Source organism: Malaya genurostris, chromosome 1, assembly GCF_030247185.1.
Source record: "Malaya genurostris strain Urasoe2022 chromosome 1, Malgen_1.1, whole genome shotgun sequence".
NCBI classification, from domain to species: domain Eukaryota; kingdom Metazoa; phylum Arthropoda; class Insecta; order Diptera; family Culicidae; genus Malaya; species Malaya genurostris.
Window position 1 is genome coordinate 22,705,621 of NC_080570.1, and position 21,736 is coordinate 22,727,356.

The 21,736-nt window shown below is 38.5% G+C and overlaps 1 protein-coding gene across 5 annotated transcripts in view; it reads right to left on the minus strand.

Moving 5' to 3' along the window:
* The window catches only part of LOC131434774 (E3 ubiquitin-protein ligase RNF19B-like), a 120,074-nt gene that overhangs the window by 42,615 nt on the left and 55,723 nt on the right, over positions 1-21,736 (minus strand). For 4 of the 5 annotated variants that reach the window (XM_058601907.1, XM_058601897.1, XM_058601917.1 and 1 more), the window contains exons 3-5: positions 13,126-13,795; positions 3,865-4,146; positions 3,696-3,793 (exon numbers count right to left, since the gene is read on the minus strand). In XM_058601907.1, coding sequence (XP_058457890.1) covers positions 3,696-3,793; positions 3,865-4,146; positions 13,126-13,795 — 1,050 coding nt within the window. The remainder of the gene's footprint in view (positions 1-3,695; positions 3,794-3,864; positions 4,147-13,125; positions 13,796-21,736) is intronic. The other variant, XM_058601925.1, reaches the window with a different exon arrangement.

The window sequence follows — 21,736 nt, forward strand, 5'->3', positions numbered from 1 at the left end:
ATGGGATTACAAATCCTTTAGTTTGAATTTTTGTTTTTGAAACTCGATTTGCGATTTTTTGAGAAAACGATCGAGCTTTGAGAAACGATTCGATACTGGAACCGGAATTCGAAAATCAGTGTAGCCGAAGTCAGTTAAATTCACCTGAGAAGCTGTATAGTTTACATTTGATTCCATATGTTTGAAGATCAGTTTAGACATCTTTGAGAATTCGTAGTCCGAATTAAATTTTTGAATACCTTCCGAATCGAAAACTGAATATCGCTAAAACTGAAATGAGTTTATTTGGTTATCGACTATTCAAACTTTCATGTGAATTATAGATTGGTTCAGTCAACAATGAGATACAATTTTGTTTCACATATCATCCTGTAGTTCCGGAACCAGAAGTCGGACCCAAACGTAATTCAGGAACCTTGTTTGGGAGCATACGACTTTTCATATGAATCTGTGTTTGTAGAAAACGGTTCAACTATCTCCGAGAAAATTGAGTGAAATTATTTGTCGCACACGTATTTGCTGATCTTGACGAACTGAGTTGAATGGTATATGGGAGTTATGTTCTTCCAGCATTTATTACTGTAAGTAGTTTAAATCAATATAATTATAGAATTACTTTCAACTCGAAAATGCAGCCATCATCTGGTTTACATATGTCATATTCGAACGATTATGTTGCCAAAAATGAACCATGCTCAAATCGGTCGGAGGTGAAAAGTCATGAAAAAAGATGCTGTGCACAGTCTTTTTGGTACTTAGAAACAATTGTATGTTACAGTATAAAAAATCGTGTTTCACGTTGCTCCCAAGTGTTGCTTTGTCATACAGCGCTCAAAACTCCTACTGCTGGAATAGGGGAAAAACGCTTACACAAAAATATCGATAATTCCGTTAAAAATGGACAGATTTTGACGATCTATGGCTTGTTGGATAGCTATAACCGTGCGGAAACTAAGTCTTAAATAATATTCTAGGTCAATTATGACAGATATTGTCAAGAAACTAAAAATTTTGACATAAAACTTTGTATAACTCAAAAAGTAAACATCCGATCTCAAAACCATTTTATAGCGTTCTGGGTGACGGGGAGATCTTTCATTTGCGACCTCTTAGTTGACAACACACATACAGACACACACACACACGCGGACATTTGCTCAGTTCGTCGAGCTGAATCAATTGGTATATGACACTCGACCCTCTGGGCATCGGAAAATTTTTCTAAAGTTTTTATATATATATATATATATATATATATATATATATATATATATATATATATATATATATATATATATATATATATATATATATATATATATATATATATATATATATATAAACCTGTTTTAATCCACCTAGTGGTTTAATGATGCCTTTCAATCATACTATCATACCTTATGATAAAAAAAGAACCGGAATTTTCATTTTAAAATTCCCGCGTTTGTCCAATCGGTAAACTTTTATTCTCTCAACGCTGGCAACACTTTTATACACATTCTGTCAAATTTTGACGCATATCGTACGATTAGTTTTTGTTTGGCGTCTATACAAAGAAGTTGAAAATTTTTCGTGCGGCGATTTTTATAATGGATGGTTTCGGTTCACCTACGAAGCGCCATTCGTTCGATTGTTGTGCGGTTTCGACGTCATATTCATAGATCCACACCTCATCACCAGTTATGATGCATTCGATGAATGTGGGGTCACTATCTGCGTTGGAAATCATCTCTTTGGCCACATCAACACGACGCTGTTTTTGAATGCAATTCAACTTTTTTGGCACCAGCCGAGAAGCGACGCGTTTCAAACCCAAAACATCAGTTAAAATGTGGGAATAAAAAAAGGTAAAAATGATCTTTCACCAAAACTATGCACCGTGCCGCAAATTCAATGAAAACAATGACCATTTGGAATAAATTGGGCTTCGGTTCAATGCATATGGCGCTGATCTTACAAGCCAGTTGCCATATGTTCGAGCCCCGACCTGGATAGATTCGTAGTGTCAGTAGGATCGTAGTACTAGTGTCAGTAGGATCGTAGTACTAGCCATGCAATGATTCTGTACGCAAAGAATCGGCTGCGAAGCCTGTTGAAACAAAGGCCAAATTCCACAAAAGGAATGTAATGTCAGTACTTTTAGGACTTTTTGGGCTTTGATGTGTTTGCTCACCCACTATATTCCCCCAGATCTAGCCCCAATCAACTAGTGGCTTTTGCTGATCTCGAAAAGATGCTCCAGGAAAAAAGATTTGGCTCGAATAACAAAAGTTATCTGCTGCAGCTGCAAGCTGCAACTGAAGTCTATTTTGAAGCCAAGGACAAACCATTCTACAAGCATGGCATAGAATAGTTAGAAAAGCTCGTTTTGCACTGTTGATGAATAAAATAGAACTTCTCACAGGAATCGTTGTTTTCCTAGTTACTAGTCCCAGACTTTTATGAACGATGTGGTTAAATTTCTTTCTTGAATGGAAATACTAGATGAAACGGAATGTACTGGTTTTACACCAGGGGTTCCCAAAGTGGTCGATATAGACCCCTTGGGGTCGATATCCTTTTCGCAGGGGTCAACGTAAACGAGAACTGACTATGGGGGGTCGACGAGGTCTAAAAATCAATCCCCTGTTGTTTGATGTAAGTTGTTATTTGAAATATTTACGTAAAAAAAGTTGTGTTTATTTGATCATCCGCAGAAATTCGTAAGTATTTTACATCAATATTGAAACGCAATTCAGGAATTTGTTGATGGGGGTCTGAGGCCTAAGTTAATTTTAGTAGAGGGGTCCATGACCCAAAATAGTTTGGGAACCCCTGTTTTACACTCTCAAAGAAAATGAAATTACTCCCAATATATTCCTTTGACACACTAAAATCACTATCTTTCAACAGACAGCTCATTCCCAGAGTTGTCTAAAGTAACTGTCTCTTTAGAATTGAAAAATTATTCTGAGTCACAACAACTGAGGGAAAATCATTACGAAATCTATAGAAATAGTATTCTTTATTCTCAGGGAAGTGGTACACTGTTGTTTATTGTGCCTTCGGAGTAATGTTTTTCCATTACTGATTGTCTCAACTAGAGCATTCATAACATTGAGAACAATTCATAAAGTTTGATGAATATGCAGCCGGAATTCATATCATGCCCTGCGACTGCGACTAAACGACCGGTAAATGTATAACGGTGCATGTACCATGTAAACTTGTTGTGATTCACGTTTGTTATCGATCGCCGTGAATGAGAATGTATAGATAATGTACGAACTCATTGTACGAACTTATCTAAGAAGAATCAATCGGCATGCCTACCCCAGCCTCGTCCATTAGACTAACAAGCCGTCATTATCGTTCCACGTGCCGAAAGCTTAACAAACGACTTATCAACCAAATTATCTGACATCGAATCTTCGTTCCCGCTTAGTAACCTTTCTGATAGAAATATATGCGCTAAGCAGATTCATATTCATCCCTTGTGAACAAAAAAAAAAAACAATCTGATTGTCATAAATGCAGTTTAGGTTGCCTTCCATCATATTGTAGCAATCAATCATGTGACCAAACTTTTTACACTTTTTACAGTAGGCACGCACTAATTAGTCATCTTCATTACTCATTTCCATTCCATTACCGTTCCGTCAGATCACAGCTCGCTGTTGTATGCGGGCAGAGCAATTTATCATGAGTTTACTTACCGATGCCGTTACACCACCGAGCACGGCAAAGTTTCGCTTGTGCTTTCCGGCCGCTTTGTACCGTGTGTGTATTTTGCGACCAACCCAAACTGGGATTCCTAAAACGTGAAATGGAAACATTATTAAATCTTGTAGACATCGAGAGAAAAAAAAACGATTTCAAACCAACCTATAATCATGGCAGGGACGGCAATCCCGGCCACCAGAGCGATCCCGAGTGGTGCACCCACCAGCGTTCCCAGTTGCCACAGTAGCTTCTTCTTCCGGGACCAGGGTTTCTTACCCCAGAAGGTACACCCGGACGGGCTCAGATAGTGCAGGTCACTGATCTCCTTCATGCAGAGCCAGCAAAATTCGGACCCGCAGATGGCACAGACCATGTGGTTACAGGACCCGTCGTCCATCTTGACTATCAGGACCTGACAGCGTGGACATGGCTTGATGTCGTCCTCTGAAGCAACAAAGAAAAAAAAAACGATATAACAAAAGAGCTCGGTTATAATGGCGTATCGAGAAGGGGTAACACACAGCATCAGTGGATTGATCAATACATTGCGTTGACAGGTGAGATTTTTGATAGCAGATGAATTGAAAATAGAGTTGATGAGCGTTGTGTAGTGGAAAGGTCAATGAATCGGGGGAAATGAAACCATCAACTTTCGGCAGTACGAAGTACGAAGAGCGTTGGAATCGGAAATTGTATGTGAATATTTCGATATGAGTATGATTCATAGATCGGATCTACATGCATATGCGTAAATGTACGAAGCTTTACAGTAGGGTGGTTCCCTCTTCCGCCGAGATAATTCAATCCGCCGACCGCACCGCATCACCGGGACCGGTAGCGCCGTGAGGCGGGTCCAGCGATAATTGAGTCATTTGAAAGGCAATTGTTTTAATCGTTCCAAGTTAGCAGCGTATCAGGAACGGCATTCATTGGTTTTTTTTTCTTCTTCGAACGTACTTACATCAATTAGTACGTGCGTCACTCCGATAGGAGAGTCGACAAAAACATTTCGAACCAGTCGCTAATGGAATGTGATTGAATATTTATGGTTGGTTCGGGTAGTCGAAAGTACTTTTTCGATACTTTAATGGCTTTTTTCATTGAAAAACACTGGTGACGTGGATTGCTCTGGTTCTGCTCGAAAGTGCAAAACCAGAGCAATCCACGTCACCAGTGTTTTTGAATGAAAAACGGCATAAGTTGTTCAGCACAGCTCTAGCAAGCTTCATCAGATGTTGAAGCAACACATTAGTAATTGGAAATGATGCAAATTACGTGAGTAACATGCTATGTTTACTCACATCGGAAAGTCATGCTTGCTTTGTTTCGTCGTTATTTTTTTTTAGGTTGGTATGACTGTCAGTGACATCTGTGCCAAAGGTCAAAATAACAGATCGGCTGAAAAGTTCGTATCGTTTCTATGAGAGGGCGCCACTAGAATTAAATCCATACCATTTTCAGTTAGTACCAACCTTCAAAAGATACGTGTATAAATTTGACAGCTGTCTGATTATTAGTTTGTGAGATATTGCATTTTGAGTGAAGCAACTTTTGTTATTGTGAAAAAAAAAATGGAAAAAAGGAATTTCGTGTGTTGATGAAACACTACTTTTTGATGAAAAAAAGTGCCGCCGATACCAAAAAATGGCTTGATGAGTGTTATCCAGACTCTGCGCCGGGCGAAGCAACAATTCGTAAGTGGTTTGCAAAATTTCGTACTGGTCATATGAGCACCGAAGACGATGAACGCAGTGGACGTCCAAAAGAGGCTGTTACCGATGAAAACGTGAAAAAAATCCACAAAATGATTTCCAATGACCGTAAAGTGAAGTTGATCGAGATAGCTGACACCCTAAAGATATCAAAGGAACGTGTTGGACATATTATTCACGAATATTTGGATATGAGAAAGCTTTGTGCAAAATGGGTGCCGCGTGAGCTCCCAATCGATCAAAAACAACAACGAATTGATGATTCTGAGCAGTGTTTGGAGCTGTTATATCGAAATAAAACCGATTTTTTTCGTCGATATATAACAATGGACGAAACATGGCTCCATCACTTTACTCCGGAGTCCAATCGACAGTCAGCTGAGTGGACTGCACGCGATGAACCGAACCCAAAGCGTGGAAAGACTCAACAATCGGCCGGTAAGGTTATGGCGTCTGTATTTTGGGATTCGCATGGTATACTTTTCATCGACTACCTTGAAAAGGGAAAAACCATCAACAGTGACTATTATATAGCGTTATTAGAGCGTTTGAAGGACGAAATTTAAAAAAAAACGGCCTCATTTGAAGAAGAAAAAAGTTTTGTTTCATCAAGACAATGCACCGTGTCACAAGTCGATGAAAACCATGCTGAAATTGAACGAATTGGGCTTCGAATTGCTCCCTCATCCACCGTATTCTCCAGATTTGTTCCCCAGTGACTTTTTCCTGTTCTCAGACCTCAAGAGAATGCTCGCTGGTAAAAAATTCGCTGAAGCTGAGGCCTATTTTGAGGCAAAGGACAAATCGTACTAAAAAAATGGTATCGAAAAGTTGGAAGATCGCTATAATCGCTGTATCGCCTCTGATGGCAATTATGTTGAATAATAAAAACGAATTTTGGTACAAAAAAATGTGTGCAATTATTCAACATTGTTTTTGTGTGCGGAATCAAATTTTTGGTGCCGAAACGTTCATAATGTTGCAGAAGGCCTTCGGTGATAATTGTATGTCGCGAGCAAGTGTTTTTGATTGGTACAAGTTGGTCAAAAAGGGTCGAGAACACGTTGACGACGAACCACGTCCAGGACGGCCATCAACATGACAGTGTTTTTCGACTATCGAGGTGTGGTGCAGCACTCCGAATTTCTTTCGACCGGTCAAACTGTCAACAAGAAATAGATTTTTTTTTAGTTTTATGCGTCATTTGCGCGACTATATTTGTGAAAACAGGCCGGAATTATGGGCCGACAACTCTTGGTTTTTACACCACGATAATGGAAAGTCGCATACTGCATTGATTATTTATGATTTTTTCATCAAAATTAACCAATATCGTTCCGCAACCACCGTATTCACCTGATTTAGCTCCGTGGGACTTCTGGCTATTCAGTAAACTCAAACGACCGCTCCGGGGAAACCGTTTTGAGACAATTGAAGACATCAAACGTGAATCGCTAGGCGCATTGAAGGTTATTGACTTTAACAACTGTTTCGAGGATTGAAAAAAAAAAAACGTTGGCACAAGTGTATTGGCTGGAGGGGCATTACTTTGAGGGAGACGAATTTTGAAATTATGAACAGTCTTACTATTTATTGCCCACAGCAGTACTTTGCGTATTATTGCAATTTCAATTCCGGATTTCGGGCTATATTAGGGGAGACTGGGGCAAAATGGTAAATTGTCGAAATCAATATTCTATATTACCTCTCGGTGGTTGTTTGTACCAAAAAAAAAGGCTGACGGAAGTTGTGAAAATTAAGAGGTATATAACCCAAAGTATATTTTGACAGTGATGTCGCACATTTTTTAGCTGCCAATTGTTTCACCTGCACTCAGGCAAAAAATATATGGAACTTCATAATGATTTCGTACGGTTTTCAGCCACAAGAATATCGTATGCGAATCATAAGACCGCCTTATGAAGTCACGAAAATTGGAATTCCAATAAAACGCCTTATGAAATTCATACGAAATTTTTAGGAACATTGTGCGAAATGTCTATGACAAACATTAACTTATTATGAAAACTATAATAGTGATAGATGCATTATGCATTATATGTATAATGCAGAGGTATGTATTTCATATTAATTTTATGAAATGGTGATTTTGGTGATTTCCGATGCATCATAAAATTTGCCTTATGATTTTCACTACTCAATTTTCCTGGAATCAGGAATCAGAACAAATTGGCTCAAATGGCACGTTCCCCTTGATATTTGGAGATTTGTGCCTTGCCATCAATTTGTTTTTAGCATCATTTTCCCGATATATAAGAGGGAAGGATTGAAAGGAAGTGGTAAGGGTTGGACTAGGAGGATGGGAAAAATTGACGACACAAAAACACATAAAAGCAGAAGTAAATTCTGCACCCCTAAGGGATGCTGAACAATCTGCTGAGGATCACATTTAGTGGAAGCAGAAGTAAATTCTGAACCTCTACGAGGCCCCGAACAGTCTGCTATTAATAAAACCTCCAACCCTCGAGAGGATTTAGAGATCTTACAAAAGCGACACCATTCTGCACTCCCGGAAGAATGCAGAACGATTCGCAGTATGTACGAGCAGAAGTAAATTCGGTACCCCCTAAAGGATGCCAATCAATCTGCTAAACCCTATTTAAGGTGAATACAGAAGGGATTCATTCACTCCAGGAAGAACGATGAACCCTTCTGACTATAGCTCCTTACCACATTGGGTGAGAAACGAGAGAATATCCTTCAATTTTAGCTCCGCATACACAGACTCAACCATGTATGGAGAACCAAAAACCCGGATACGTAGTTGCGTCAATGCGGGACAGTTACATATCAGATGATATGAAGTACCGTAATCGCATTCACACAAATCACACGAATAATACTCAACACGTTGAATAGTATCCATGTGATAATTGAGTTTGCAATGTCCAGTCAGAGCTCTGACCAGAATACTGCAATGATGCTTGGAGAAATGCAGTAGACACTTTGACATTTTCAGATTTAAATCTGGTAGAAATGCTTTTGTCTGAGCGCAAGTTTGCAAGCTGCGCCAGTAGCTGGCATGTTTGGATGCAGCCCAAGAACGAATCTTGTGCTTCATCCAACTAGTTGAAAGTGGTAAAGCTGGTTCAGGACCAACGAAATCATTCGTTGCACCAGCTCTAGCCAACTCATCAGCCCATTCATTTCCAGTAATACCAGAATGGCCGGGTACCCATAAGAAGTAAACAGCATTTGAAATGCTGAGGTCTTCAATTTGAGTTCGACATGCGATCACTAGATTCGACCGTGAGTCATTCAAACTGAGTGCTTTTAAGGATGACTGACTGTCGGAACAAAAATAAATACGTTTACCACAGATCCTCTGCTGAAGTGCCGATTGTACTCCACACAGAATCGCGTAGATTTCTGCTTGGAACACAGTACAGTATCTACCAAGTGAATGAGACTGCTCCAGTCTCATTTCACGACAGTAGACACCAGCACCAGCACGACCATTCAACAGAGAACCGTCCGTATAACAAACTATGTGTTCATCAAGTTGTCGCTCCAGACAACCAGACAACCATTCCTCACGAGGAGGATAGCTCACATTGAATGTTTTGAAAGGAAAACTGCATGTGAGTGTTAGGTCACTAGGAGCGAGTAAATACTCATCCCACGTAACCATTTGAGACCACAAGCGAGTGTGGCTGATAGCATAATCTAATGGGTTACTGTTCCAAAGCCCTGTAACCTTAAGACGGTATGCACAAGATAATGCTTCTTGTTTTAGGAACACATGTAGTGGTTTAATGCACAGTAGCGCCTCTAGAGCAGCAGTAGGAGTTGTCGTGAATGCTCCTGTCATCGCCATTAGGACGATCCTTTGGAGATGATTTAGCTTTGACTGAACTGTCGCGACTTCTCCTTTCTGCCACCATACCAGACATCCATATGCTAAAATTGGTCTAATAATAGTTGTGTAGATCCAATGAATATATCTGGGTTTGAGTCCCCATGATTTTCCAAAAGCTCGTCTGCATTGGCCGAAAGCCATGCAAGCTCTTTTAATCCTGAAGTCAATGTGAGCAGACCAATTCAGTTTTGAGTCAAGAATAACCCCGACGTATTTAACTTGATCGACCACAGTGACCTCTGAACCAAAGAACTGCAACGGACGAGCTCCTGTAATTATCCTACGAGGAGTGAAAAGCACCATTGATGTTTTGCCCGGATTTACAGATAATCCAACCTGACATAACCATTGTTCAACAGATCGCAGGGCTTGTTGCATTAAATCAAAGAGAGTGTTAATGCTTATACCGGTCATCAATATATGATAGTCGTCGGCAAAACCATAAGTGAGTGTGGACCACATTTTGCAAACGGATCTCACTAACAGTAAGTTTGAGGGTGCTTAACACGAATATAATGAATGCGTCATCAATGCGTTTGTATGTATATTGTACGTATTTGCCAAAAAAATGGTACACTAACATTTATTTTCACTTGCCAGGATTTTCACGTAAATCTCATGGAAGTTACTGGGGAGAAAATACGAATGGAGGTCTTTTTTTATTGCGCTCTTTTTTCATGCGGTTTTTTACGCGACTTTTTCTATGCGAATGTTCAGAGTTATGCGGTTTTTTTAATGCGAAGTTCCAGAGTTATGCGGTTTCCCTTCTGCGGTTTTTTATGCGAAGTTTCAGAGTTATGCGGTTTTTTTTATGCGAAGTTTCAGAGTTATGCGTTTTTTTATGCGAATTTTCAGAGTTTTGCGGTTTTTTTATGCGGTACGTAAATTCGCATAAAAAAAACTTCAGTGTATAAAGAAACGAGGAAATAAGCGGCTTTCGTTTCTGCAATGACCTCAGTATTCGACGAGAATTTCTTTACCTGGAGGAACCTTTTCAGGGATTTGGAAATAGATAATAGTCGCTGGGGGACAGGTCTGGAGAATACGGGGGATCGTGGACCAATCCGTACCGCAAATCATTCAATTTCACTGTTGCTTTTATGCATAAACGCGCTGATGCGTCTTTTCTCCATAGCTTAGTGAAAACTAGAATTCGTCTGACACGATCAGTTGTTTTTCAAACACTAGAAATTTGGTATTGGGCATGTGGTGTTATTTCACCTGTTGTTCAAAAGTTTAAACACCCCAAAAAAAGTATCTATCTCAAATCAGAGCTAAATTGATCTAAAATCAGAGCTTAAAAATATTCAATCTTGATAAAATACTAAAAAAATGAATTTTTTTTATGCCGAATGTCTTAAAATTGCATGAAACATGAAGATCTGGTATTATTTCAATTTCAGAAATATTTAGCCTTGTTAATGTATGTCCAACCGAAAAACAACAATCCTAAGCTTGAAATAAAGGGTGATCTTTGTCGTGAATACGACTTACTTTACTATGAAGCGCCTTTTCAAAATTAGCCATATGGAAGAATGGGCAGAACTTAATCGTGAATATCTCGACTTGTATTACCGCCAGCAACATAGTTCTTTCACTATTTCATCAAAAATATGATCAGGAATTTAAGACAATATTTTGAATAGTGCAAGATAACCACAAACTCAAAATTTGAAAACAACGCGGAAAACTTTTTAATTTCGCTTGGGTTTTTCGCGCAAGGACGACGATTTTGAGGTAGTCAGGCAGATATCTTCAACTGAACGTTATAAAAGGGGAACCGTGGTACTGCGAGCGGATGTCTTGCGGTTTGTACGCAAAGCTAGTTTCAACTCAAACAAGAGCGATTGCATCATGCAACAGAGCTTCTGGTCGTTTGCATTGGAGAGAAAGAAAACGAAAAGTAGACAACATTATATAAAATCGGTCGTTGTTCTAATGGCTCTAAATGTTATCTAAAGAACTATTAGGATTACTTCTTCGCAAATCGACGGTAAAAATCATAAGTTTAGTGAAAATCCAAAATGATTTGATTTGCGTCATGCACTTTTCGCGCTAAATATCGTAGAGAATTGCACAATTTGGTCCTTCTGAAAGGTAGAAATGAATCCTGTACAGCATCTTGATAGAATCTTTCAATGAAATATGCAAATCCGAAATGCAAATAATCGACGTCAATGGTTTCACAATTCACACAATCGATCAGCTATCAATTGGAATTCGAAAGTGTAAAGAAATCGCGTCAGTTTTATTCGTATTCACGACATCCAGTTATGTCTCTGACATTACACACCCGTACTTTTTTTCCGGTATCTTTTTGGCTGTTTTTGACATATCACGCGTGAATCGTGGCTTGTGTCATTATTAAACTTGTTCAGTTTGGTTTATAATTTTATAAATCGTCGTTTGGTCTATACTTTAATGATGAATGGGAATTGTGTCCAGTGATGAAGCTTATTTTTTGCCAACAAGCAAAATGGCCGCATCTGGAGTGAAGACCAACCAGAAGCATTGCAAGAGCTACCAATGCATCCCAAAAAAGTAATTGTTTGGTGTGGATTATAGGTCGGTGGCATTATTCTGGCCAATATGTTGAAAAGAGTGTGCCAAAATTGGACCTTGCGCATGAGCCATCTAAAGCGGCTAACATTTGCATGGAATCATAATCAAACATTAAATTATATTGATCGTTTTATCGATTTAAAAAAAGACTTCATCAATTTTCTCATTTTTTGTGCTTTTTTACCTCTTAAAAAATCACCCTTTAAACTGATACGGAGCAATTCCCTTCCCGTTATTTCAAAATTTTTCTAACAACATTGACGATCTTACAGATTCTGCACATCAAAATAAAAGACAACGGACGAACTCCCCGGATGAACGAATCCTATGCCGTCTAACAATATTTACGATATGCTTCCTGAATCTGAATGTAGCACACAGAAATTCCCAAAATGGACGCTTGTCGTTCTGAGAAAAAGTTTAAATCTATGCCTCCAGTGACGGTGATGATCTCCGACTTTCGAAGCATTCCGTACTGAGCTTTCTACTTTCCTTGTGGAAGTGAAAGTCTCATTTCAAATCGGACGAAGAGAAGAATGTGGAGTCATGGTTGATGGAAATCACGAACGTCTTCTTCGGTATTTCATATATTTTATTCATATGACATAAAATCCAATAGACCGTTCAAGGCTCTCTTGGAAGGCCTATCAAATGACCAAAGTACAGAAGAAATTGAAAATGAACTAAAAGAATTGTTTGGTTTTGCTCCATCCCAAGTAATACTTATGAAAAAAAAAGATCGAATGGCATTACTAAGCCACGCTCTGAGGTAAATTTGTCCCGTCATTTTCTTCATCTGGTGACAGTTACGCTAGCGTGACAGGTAGATAACTACCTACCATTAATCCTTCAATGTCATTAGCTTCTTTTAACGAAGTTTAACAATTTCCAACGATCCGAATCATCCGAATTAATTCGACTTTATCACTTTTCGAAGCACTTCAGACATATCATCATCTTTAGTACAAATGAGTTACACAGATCCACAAATACAGAACCGTTAGATGTGGTGCCAAATAATATTACAAGCAAATTACCATGAAAATCGGTGCAATCTTCAAATGATATAAATAACAAGTTTATTTACAGAAATCAAAAGCCTCTTTTTGTTAGGATAAGTTTTGAGTACAGCTGACCTTACTGTATATGATTTGTTTTTCTTCTAACAAAGATGTGTATGCCTCAGTAATAATGCGGAAAAGTGATGCACCGGAGAAGAAAACATGCTCAAAGAACAACTGGACAACGGAAAACAAAGACAACTCTTACTGTGCTGTGAATATTGACTTATACTACCGGACGGTGCCCTGGTGGGGCTCTGCCTGGACGCACGGGCCGCATCGCACGTCTGATCCGGGTGCCACTCGGCCTTGCAGTGGTAGCAGAACTGAACGTCACAGCCGGGCCGTTCACAGCGTATCCGCGGACAGGATGCGCATCCGTTCGCAATGACCGCGTAGCTACAGTCCGGCCCCGGACACCAGCGGGAGTCCGGATCCGCCAGCAGTACACGACGCACCATAAAGTCTTCGTATTTGGTTATGGCAGAGGGGAACGCCTTCAGCAGCGCTTGGATATCAGTCGGGTGCATCGATTCCGGACACTGCGGGCAGCTGATGTCCGTTCGGCTTTCGGAGATTTCGATCATCAAGTAGTTCTCCAGACAGCCCCGGCAGGCGTAGTGCCGGCAGTTCAGCAGCGAGTAGAACTCCTCGCCGACCAGTACGGTGTCGTAGCAGAGGGGGCACTCCTCCGGAGACGAGGTGGATTTGGCAGCGGAACCGGAGGAGCCACCCCCGGAGGCGGATCCGGAGGTACTTTTGCTCTGCAGACTGTTCGATGACTTATAGCTATTTGGCGTAAGTTTGGAGGTGGAGATGCCTCGGTCCAGGTTGCCCGGTGAGTTGGCTGAATGTTGCGAAGTGGAATCGGAATTATGCTGTAAGGAGAGAGAGAGACAGAGAAAAAAAAATAGTGCATTAATAATTGGTTCGTGTTTACAACCAGTAAAGGCCAAAGGTGTTCAATAAGGGTCAGTGGAGCGAAACGTAGATAATCAATTTAAAGTACCGTGATGTGAAACATTTTGATTGACAGATAACAAAGTACGTATGCTGAAAAATCTGTACAGAATTGTAGACTTGACTTCTGAAATCAAGTTATGGTGATCATAAATCAACAATTTCACATATCTATTCAACAAATCTAAAATTGAACTCTGATCTGATGATGCAATATTGGACGAGGTTCTCTGAAAACGTTCGGAAACGGATTTACAATGATAGCAAACTCTGAACAACAACAACAAAATAAAAAGAGAAAATCGGAAACCACCTGCATATACGGTCTACTTGCCCTCTCCATATACTGGTTACATTACGATCCAACCATAAAACTAGCACGACACGATTAACTGCACATCTGCAAAGACAAATTAACGTTTTACCACGTGCCAATAGCTCATTCCGTACGGTGATTTCAGGCTTGGCAAATATAATGAACTGGATCATTAATTTGTCACAACCGATGAATGCCACGAGTGCTTTCTAGTCAGTCAATCCGTCCGTCAGTCAGTCAGTCGGTGCACAAACGAAACATAGAAAAGCTGAGGTTTGTGGGATGAAACAGCAAACAAACGAGATTGGATGTTTACATTGACTGGGACTGGTTTCAAAAGAAAACATTTCTTCGGGTTCCGTTTGTCTGTGGATCGAGATTATTAAGTTTGAAAATACACTCTGAACTGAGCTAATAATAACAATATGGGTTAATTGGTTCAGGTTTATCGCTTCCCAAGCATGGGTAGATCATGAAGCCACTCGAGCGAAGTCCTGCGTCGGAATGACAGTAAATCGAAACGATAATTTTAAATCATGATCAAATTATGATTCAATTAAATTCGATGCTTACCATTTGGCGCCGAAGGTCGATCCGGATATTTTACCCATTCAGTAATTATTATCCGTAATGTAACATCATCGAAATTAGTTTTCAATTTCAGTACAGACTCTACTCGGCTCGGTTTTCTCTAATGAAGGTTTAAAGGTCGACTTAGTACTCGTAATGGCACCACTACTAAGACTATACCGTCTCTTAACATTAGTTTCATAATCCACTTAAGTTCAATTGAGAAATTTTTGCAAGTAACTGTTCACCTTCGGCAACATTTCCCGATCGTTTATAGGCAGACACTAATTGAAATAAATTCTGTTATGTGCAGTGTTGGGAAAACTGTGATCAGAAAAAGTTCATTTCATTATCATTCGTGAACAAAACAGTTCAAGATATTTTCTAGAAAGAAACTCAGAAAAAATCACTTCCGTTATTTTCATTCATGAAACAAGTATCCACCTAACCTTGAATTTCAAAGAACAATATGTATTTTCTTTAGGGCAGACTTCACATACTTAGCTAGGGTCCTAGTCGAATGACTTTTAGGTTAAAACCTGTGTAATCGCAACAAAATCATGTGGAATAACCGATAAGTTCTCCCGTCGCTCAATGTTGCGGAAAGAACTTTCTATCTTTTCCATATTTTCAATTTTTTTAATGTGGTATTTTATGAATTCTCCGAACATATTTTATGAAACCTTAAAAATATTCATATGTAAAGCAGTTTCTTTGAAAACTGTACGATTTCTAAATATCATTTGAGATTCTTCGGGAGATCTTTTTGTACATTAAACTGTTTCAAAAATCCATTATTTCTCAAATGTCTGATAGCTGGAATTTCTAACACATGGACTGAAAAGTTCCGGGCCTAACAAAAAGAACACGATTTCTTTGGTTCATAATTAATTTTATTCATCAGCGTGATCTCCATCAAGAACAACGCAATCATTCCAGCACCGCTCTAACATTTCAATACCACTTTTGTGGAACGTTTTATCTTTTGCCTCATAATAGGCCTCAGTTTCAGCGATAACCTCTTAGCAATTTTTCAGGTCTGCGAACAACCAGTAGTTGATGAGAGCAAAATCTGATGAATACGGTGGATGTGGAAGCAATTCAAAATTCAATTCGTGTAGTTTTGTTTTTTTTTTCTTTTTGTACTTTCAACTGTTTTAAAAATCCATTATTTTTCAAATGTCTGATAGCTGGAAGCTGTTAGAAACACATGGACTGAATACGATTTCTTTGGTTCAAAATTAACTTTATTCGTCAACGTTATCTTCCAGGGCCGCTCTAACATTTTAATACCACTTTTGCAGAACGATTTATCTTTGTCTCATAATAGACCTCAGTTTCAGCGATAGCCTCTTAGCATTTTTTTCAGGTCTGCCAACAGCCAGTAGTCGCTGGGAGCCCAATCTGGCGAATACGGTGGATGTGGAAGCAATTCAAAATTCAATTCATGTAGTTTTGCCATTATTTTAATTGGCCTGTGACACGGTCGTTTCTTTGCAATTTCAGCCTTCAAAGCTCCAACAACGCTATATAATATTCACTGTTAAAGGTATTTCCTTTCTCAAGATAGTCAATAAATATTACGCCACGCACATTCCAAAATACCGAGGTAATAACCTTTTCAGCCGATTGTTGTGCTTTCGGACGCTTTGGACTAGGTTTACCAGTCGCTATCCACTCAGATGAAGATCATGAAGTGATGCATCCATGTTTTATCCATTGTCACATATCGACGCGAAAATTCCGGCTTGTTAAGTTTAAACATGGCCAAACACTGCTCAGAATCATCAACACGTTCTCGTTTTTGGTAAATAGTGAGCAAACACGGCACCCACTTTGAATAGAGCTTTTTTTATAAAAGATATTTTTATTCAGGCCTATTTGCGTACAAGCTTCACGTGGCCGATTGAGCTGAGTTTTTAGCTAAAATTTTTTTTTGCATTGGATCTCGTTGTCACCCTTTTTCTAGGGGGAGAGGAGCTTCCATTTCCCACTTGCGAGGTTTGAGGGGCAGTTTGTTCGTTATTCGTCTCGTCATCCATTGCCGTGGTATTGCTGTTGATTTCGTTGCTAGTTGCTGTAGATGCGTCTTGTTGTTCATTGTTTGCAGTTGCTGGTTGGTTGGACGGTAAGCTGTTAACTGCAGCTGGTGTACTTTGTTCTATGGGGGTTACGTTGGATGGTTTCGTTGAAGGAGATACTTCACTGTTGTTGGTGGCTGTCACAGATGTACTGGGGTTGCTTGGGGTTGGTGTGAAGGAAGCACCGTTGTCCTTTGGTGTAGTTGTCTCCTTGTCCAGTTTATCACATGGCTTACCGTAGTGAACAGCTTTTTGGCAATATTGACATGTGGCCATCTGATTGTCATAGGTAACAAGTGATTTGCACGGGATTCTTGTATCCTGACCGAAAGTTACATAAGAAGGTATAGGCCTTTTCAAGCGCATGCGTAACAAACGTACGCTATTTAGAATATCGGGGAAAAATTTCTTCCACTTTTCTTTTTCGATAGAGAGAATCTCTCCGTATTGGGACATAGTTTTACGAATATAAGGATCGATGACGCTTGAGGGAAGATCATGCACACGCACTTCTATAGCACTATCTTCCATTTATACTGGAATGTTGTACCTAATGTTCTCGTGCTACACATAATACACTTTATTATTGTCTTTTGCGAATTAAATTGCATCCAATTTTTTATAAAACTGGATGTAAACAACATTATTTGTCTTATTGCATTGAAGTAAATGCACACGTTTAATGTCAAGATGCATTTGCTCCTTAAGCAAACCTTCAAGTTCTCGTATCGAAGGTCGAATTTTGCAATGCTTGAAGTCAACAATAATTGTATTCTTTCGTACCGACGGTAGCTTTTGTTCGTTTGGTTCACTCATTTTCGAGGTCGTTCTATTGTTCACTACACAATACTGTACTTGGTTTCTTTCGTCCCGAACGTAAGCGGATTTGTTTTATCGACTGACTTGGATGAGATGTGAAAGCGAACTGAATAGAGCTTTATCATAGCTACTTTGAATAGAGCTTTCTCATATAAACAATCCTAGTCACTCGAAATCACTTTAAATATATATATTTTTTTCAATTTACCGACCATTGTTATGATTCACGCAGATTTATAATCTTTTTCAGATAGTAAATAATTTTTTTAACTCCTATGTGTTCCTCTAAAAATCATTTAAAATGATTGAAATCTCTTTTAGTCCACTTGAATTTAATTTAAATACCCTGAAATTGAAAACCAATATAGTTTTCGGTACGCTATAAATTAGCTTCTGCACATTTTCGGTTACCATATAAAAATACTATGCAACCACTTGAAAATATTGACTAGTAAAAATTAGTACCGGAGATCCGAGAGCCAGATATCATTCATTTCAGTTCATTGGGTTGAGCAATGTCTGTAGGTGTACGTGTCGAAAAATATCTCTTAATGTATATTTATCGAGGCACATTACGTTAGCTCTATGATGGAAAGGGTATTATGTTAAGGCTATTTAAAACCAGAATATTTCATTGTTTTTTTTTATAAAAGAATATAGATTCGCATTCTTTTTAAAACAACTACATTTTAGAAAATGTTTATAACTGAGTGATGATGAATGGTTTCTTTATCCCTTTATGGGCTACTCTGGTCGAGGGTGGGGGCTCTACGCTTTCCATACCGGACGAACTAGGCTATGGTGCCCAAATGAACACTAGTAACGAAGGAGGAAACCCCCCAGCATGTAACACAAGCGACAGATTACTTTACGGTTATCAATTTGCAACGAAAGATACGATAATCTTCTATTGCAAGTTCACAAAAAAATGTGTCATTTGGGCAGGAAATTTGCTTTACCAGTCAATCATTGGGTCGTGCGTTTGTATCGTATCGGTATTTTGTCATCCTACCAACTGCTTCTATGTTTTCAATGTCTTCGTTGATGAAACTTCGAAGACTTTCGTATTGTATCCGCTTCGGTCTTGTCCCTGCTTTCCTATATAGTCTTTTATGTCTGAAGCGGTACATACGATTATTACTTTAATTATCTAGAAATGATATCTAAATAATGGGTCTATTAACACTATTTTTTCTAATCTGCTCTGATTGCTTATATATTTGCCGATTCTTTTTGGTATTTTTTGCATACCCATTGTGGGATATGATTGATGAGTGATTAATAAGGAACTGAGTGAAAGTAACGAATGTCAATACATGTAACTAACATGCAATCAAACTACTAGGTGTGCAGATTTTGGACGATGTTGTCCACGTTGTTTGCGGCTCCCGGAGGTGATAAAGAGGACATGATTCCATTCTCCTTTCTGAGCCAAAGGATAGGGGAAACAGAAATATTCAGTTAATACACATTGCAATATATGCACACATACATACCACCAATCATGGGATATTTGATTAGAATATTTCGTTTCTTCCACAGATCAGTAGGCAGTATCCGTTCCGTCATAATCATTGCAATGTGCTGAAGACTATGAGCCGTGTTCCTTCACGGTTCATGAGATCTCTCTTATTTCTGATAATATTAGTCCTCCTTTTCGAATTCACCAGCTCTGGACGAATGTGATATATTGATATGCATTCCAACTGCCTCAAGTTAATCCAAAATTCCAGGCATAGGAGAGCTTGAAACTGCCTAATGACCTATTGTCTATTTTAAGCACTATTAGTCATATTCACTCCGTGATCGATCTAAAAAACAAAACAATTCACAATTTTTATAAGCAAATGATAGGTACGACTGTGTCTCTGTAAGAAGTGTAAATTGACTCAACCAAAGCCATATAAATGTTACGGCCATATAAATTAAAGAGTCTATTTCGAACAAAAATAAATAAATGCAACATTTGCCTTTGATTATAACTTTTTCACGTAAACAAAAAAATATGAAATTCTGGATAAAATTTATTTGTTTAGAGTGTAATGTATGCATATGCAAAATTTCGTCTCAATCTGCCGAGTGAGTATTGAGACGGCGATAACCACTTGACAGATTGTGAAGGAATTTTGCACATGTGAACAATACACTCTAAACTAGTTTTATGCAGAATTTTATCAATTCTTACCCAACCAATTTAATGTTTGTATGGGATTTAGTATGGGGAAATAGACTTTTTATAAAAAAATCGGCTAGAGACCAACCTTTAAACTCTAAAAATCAGTGTTTAATTTAACGAGGAAGAAAACCTTAAAAAATCGAAAAACAATTTTCGATTTGTAGAAAAAGTTATTAAAGGAAAACCGACACAAGGTCCGAACTATGACTCATTTCTTAATATATCTAGCAGTTACGCAACTTAGTAAGTAGATTCGTTTTAAGAAATTCGGGGTCTTCCATAATGTTTTAGATAAGCTCAAATCCAACAACTTTGCCGAAGACATAAACTCTCCATGTCATATAGTTTAAAATATATGAACGATGTAAATTTATGCAAACAAAAATAATTTACATAACTTTTTTGTGTCTTTACAGTAAATTTTGGAACACGGTTTGTCACTTAAAAAGAATTGAATCAGTTTTAAGCCTAATCTAGAGGAATTTTATCCTTTTTTGCATCGTCGCTCTAAATGACGGTGTGAAATTCAATAGCAACCTATGGGTCTACGAGATGTTTGATTTTATGAGTGATATTATTTGACACATACTCACACACATACACGCACAGACACATACATTGCTTAGTCCTTAGGCCAATTTTCACTAGTCAATTTTTCAAGAGATAGCATATACTTCCTATATGATAAAGGCAATAAGTGAACCTTTATAGAAAAGCATAGCTATCACGATCTCTTGATTACACTAACAAGTAGGTACAAATTAAATAAAAGAATTAGAAATTTACATTTTTTTCACCTGAAAAATAAAAATTTTAATGTGAGGGTTGCACGCTATACGAAATTGAACAAAGCACGCTGCGAACGGAGCAAAGCCACACGTACCGTCGCGTACTAGTTTTGCATCGTCATTTTGAATGACGATTTGAATGTTTTGACACTCATCGCCCTATAATTTCGGAACCGGAAGTCGGGTCAGGATGAAATTGCACATTATATTTAAAGACAATGAGAGTTTTAATCTGAATCATGATTCGTGAAAATCGGCTTAACCGTTGCTGAGAAATGGAAGTAAGTTCTGTTTTTCTTCACTATTATCGAAGCTTTCGGAAGCCGGAAACCGGAGACTAGTAGACCCAAAATAGTTTTATATATTCACTAACTAACAAGATTTGTCAACTAGATGAATTTAGCTGGGAGTCTTATAAAAATATGGGCATCGTTTCGCTGTCGCTTGTGAAAAAATACTCATGAAATTGAAAATTTTCACTAATCGCACTGTAATACCGGAAGTCGGGTTTGGATCAACTTTTCGAGATTTTTTTAACGAACTATAAGAACTTTTATTTGCTTCATAGTTCGTGAAAATCGGTTGAGAAATAACCGAGAAAATAGAGGGCGCATTTTTTAATAAATTTACACATATTTCCTTGTAATTTCGGAACCGGAAGTTGGATCCAAATAAAATTCAAGAAAATTGTATGAGGCCAAAAGACCTTTCATTTAAATTTATGTTTGTGAAAATCAGTTCAACGATCTCTGCGAGAAACGTGTGTGACTTTTTTTCCTTTTTTTTTGGTACATATCACCCTATAATTCCGGAACCGGAATTCGGATCCAAATGAAACTCAGGAACTTTGTATGGGATCTTAAGACCTTTTATATGAATCTAAGTTTGTGAAAATCGGTTCAGCTATCTCTGAGAAAATTGAGTGACATTATTTATCATGTATACACACATAAACAGACATTTTGTGATCTCGACGAACTGAGTCGAATGGTATATGACACTCGGCCCTCCGGATCTCGGTTGTAAAGTCGGTTTTCACTGCGATTGCATAGCCTTTCTATATGAGAAAGGCAAAAAGTCACATCGTATTACGATCACTAGCAGCAGTG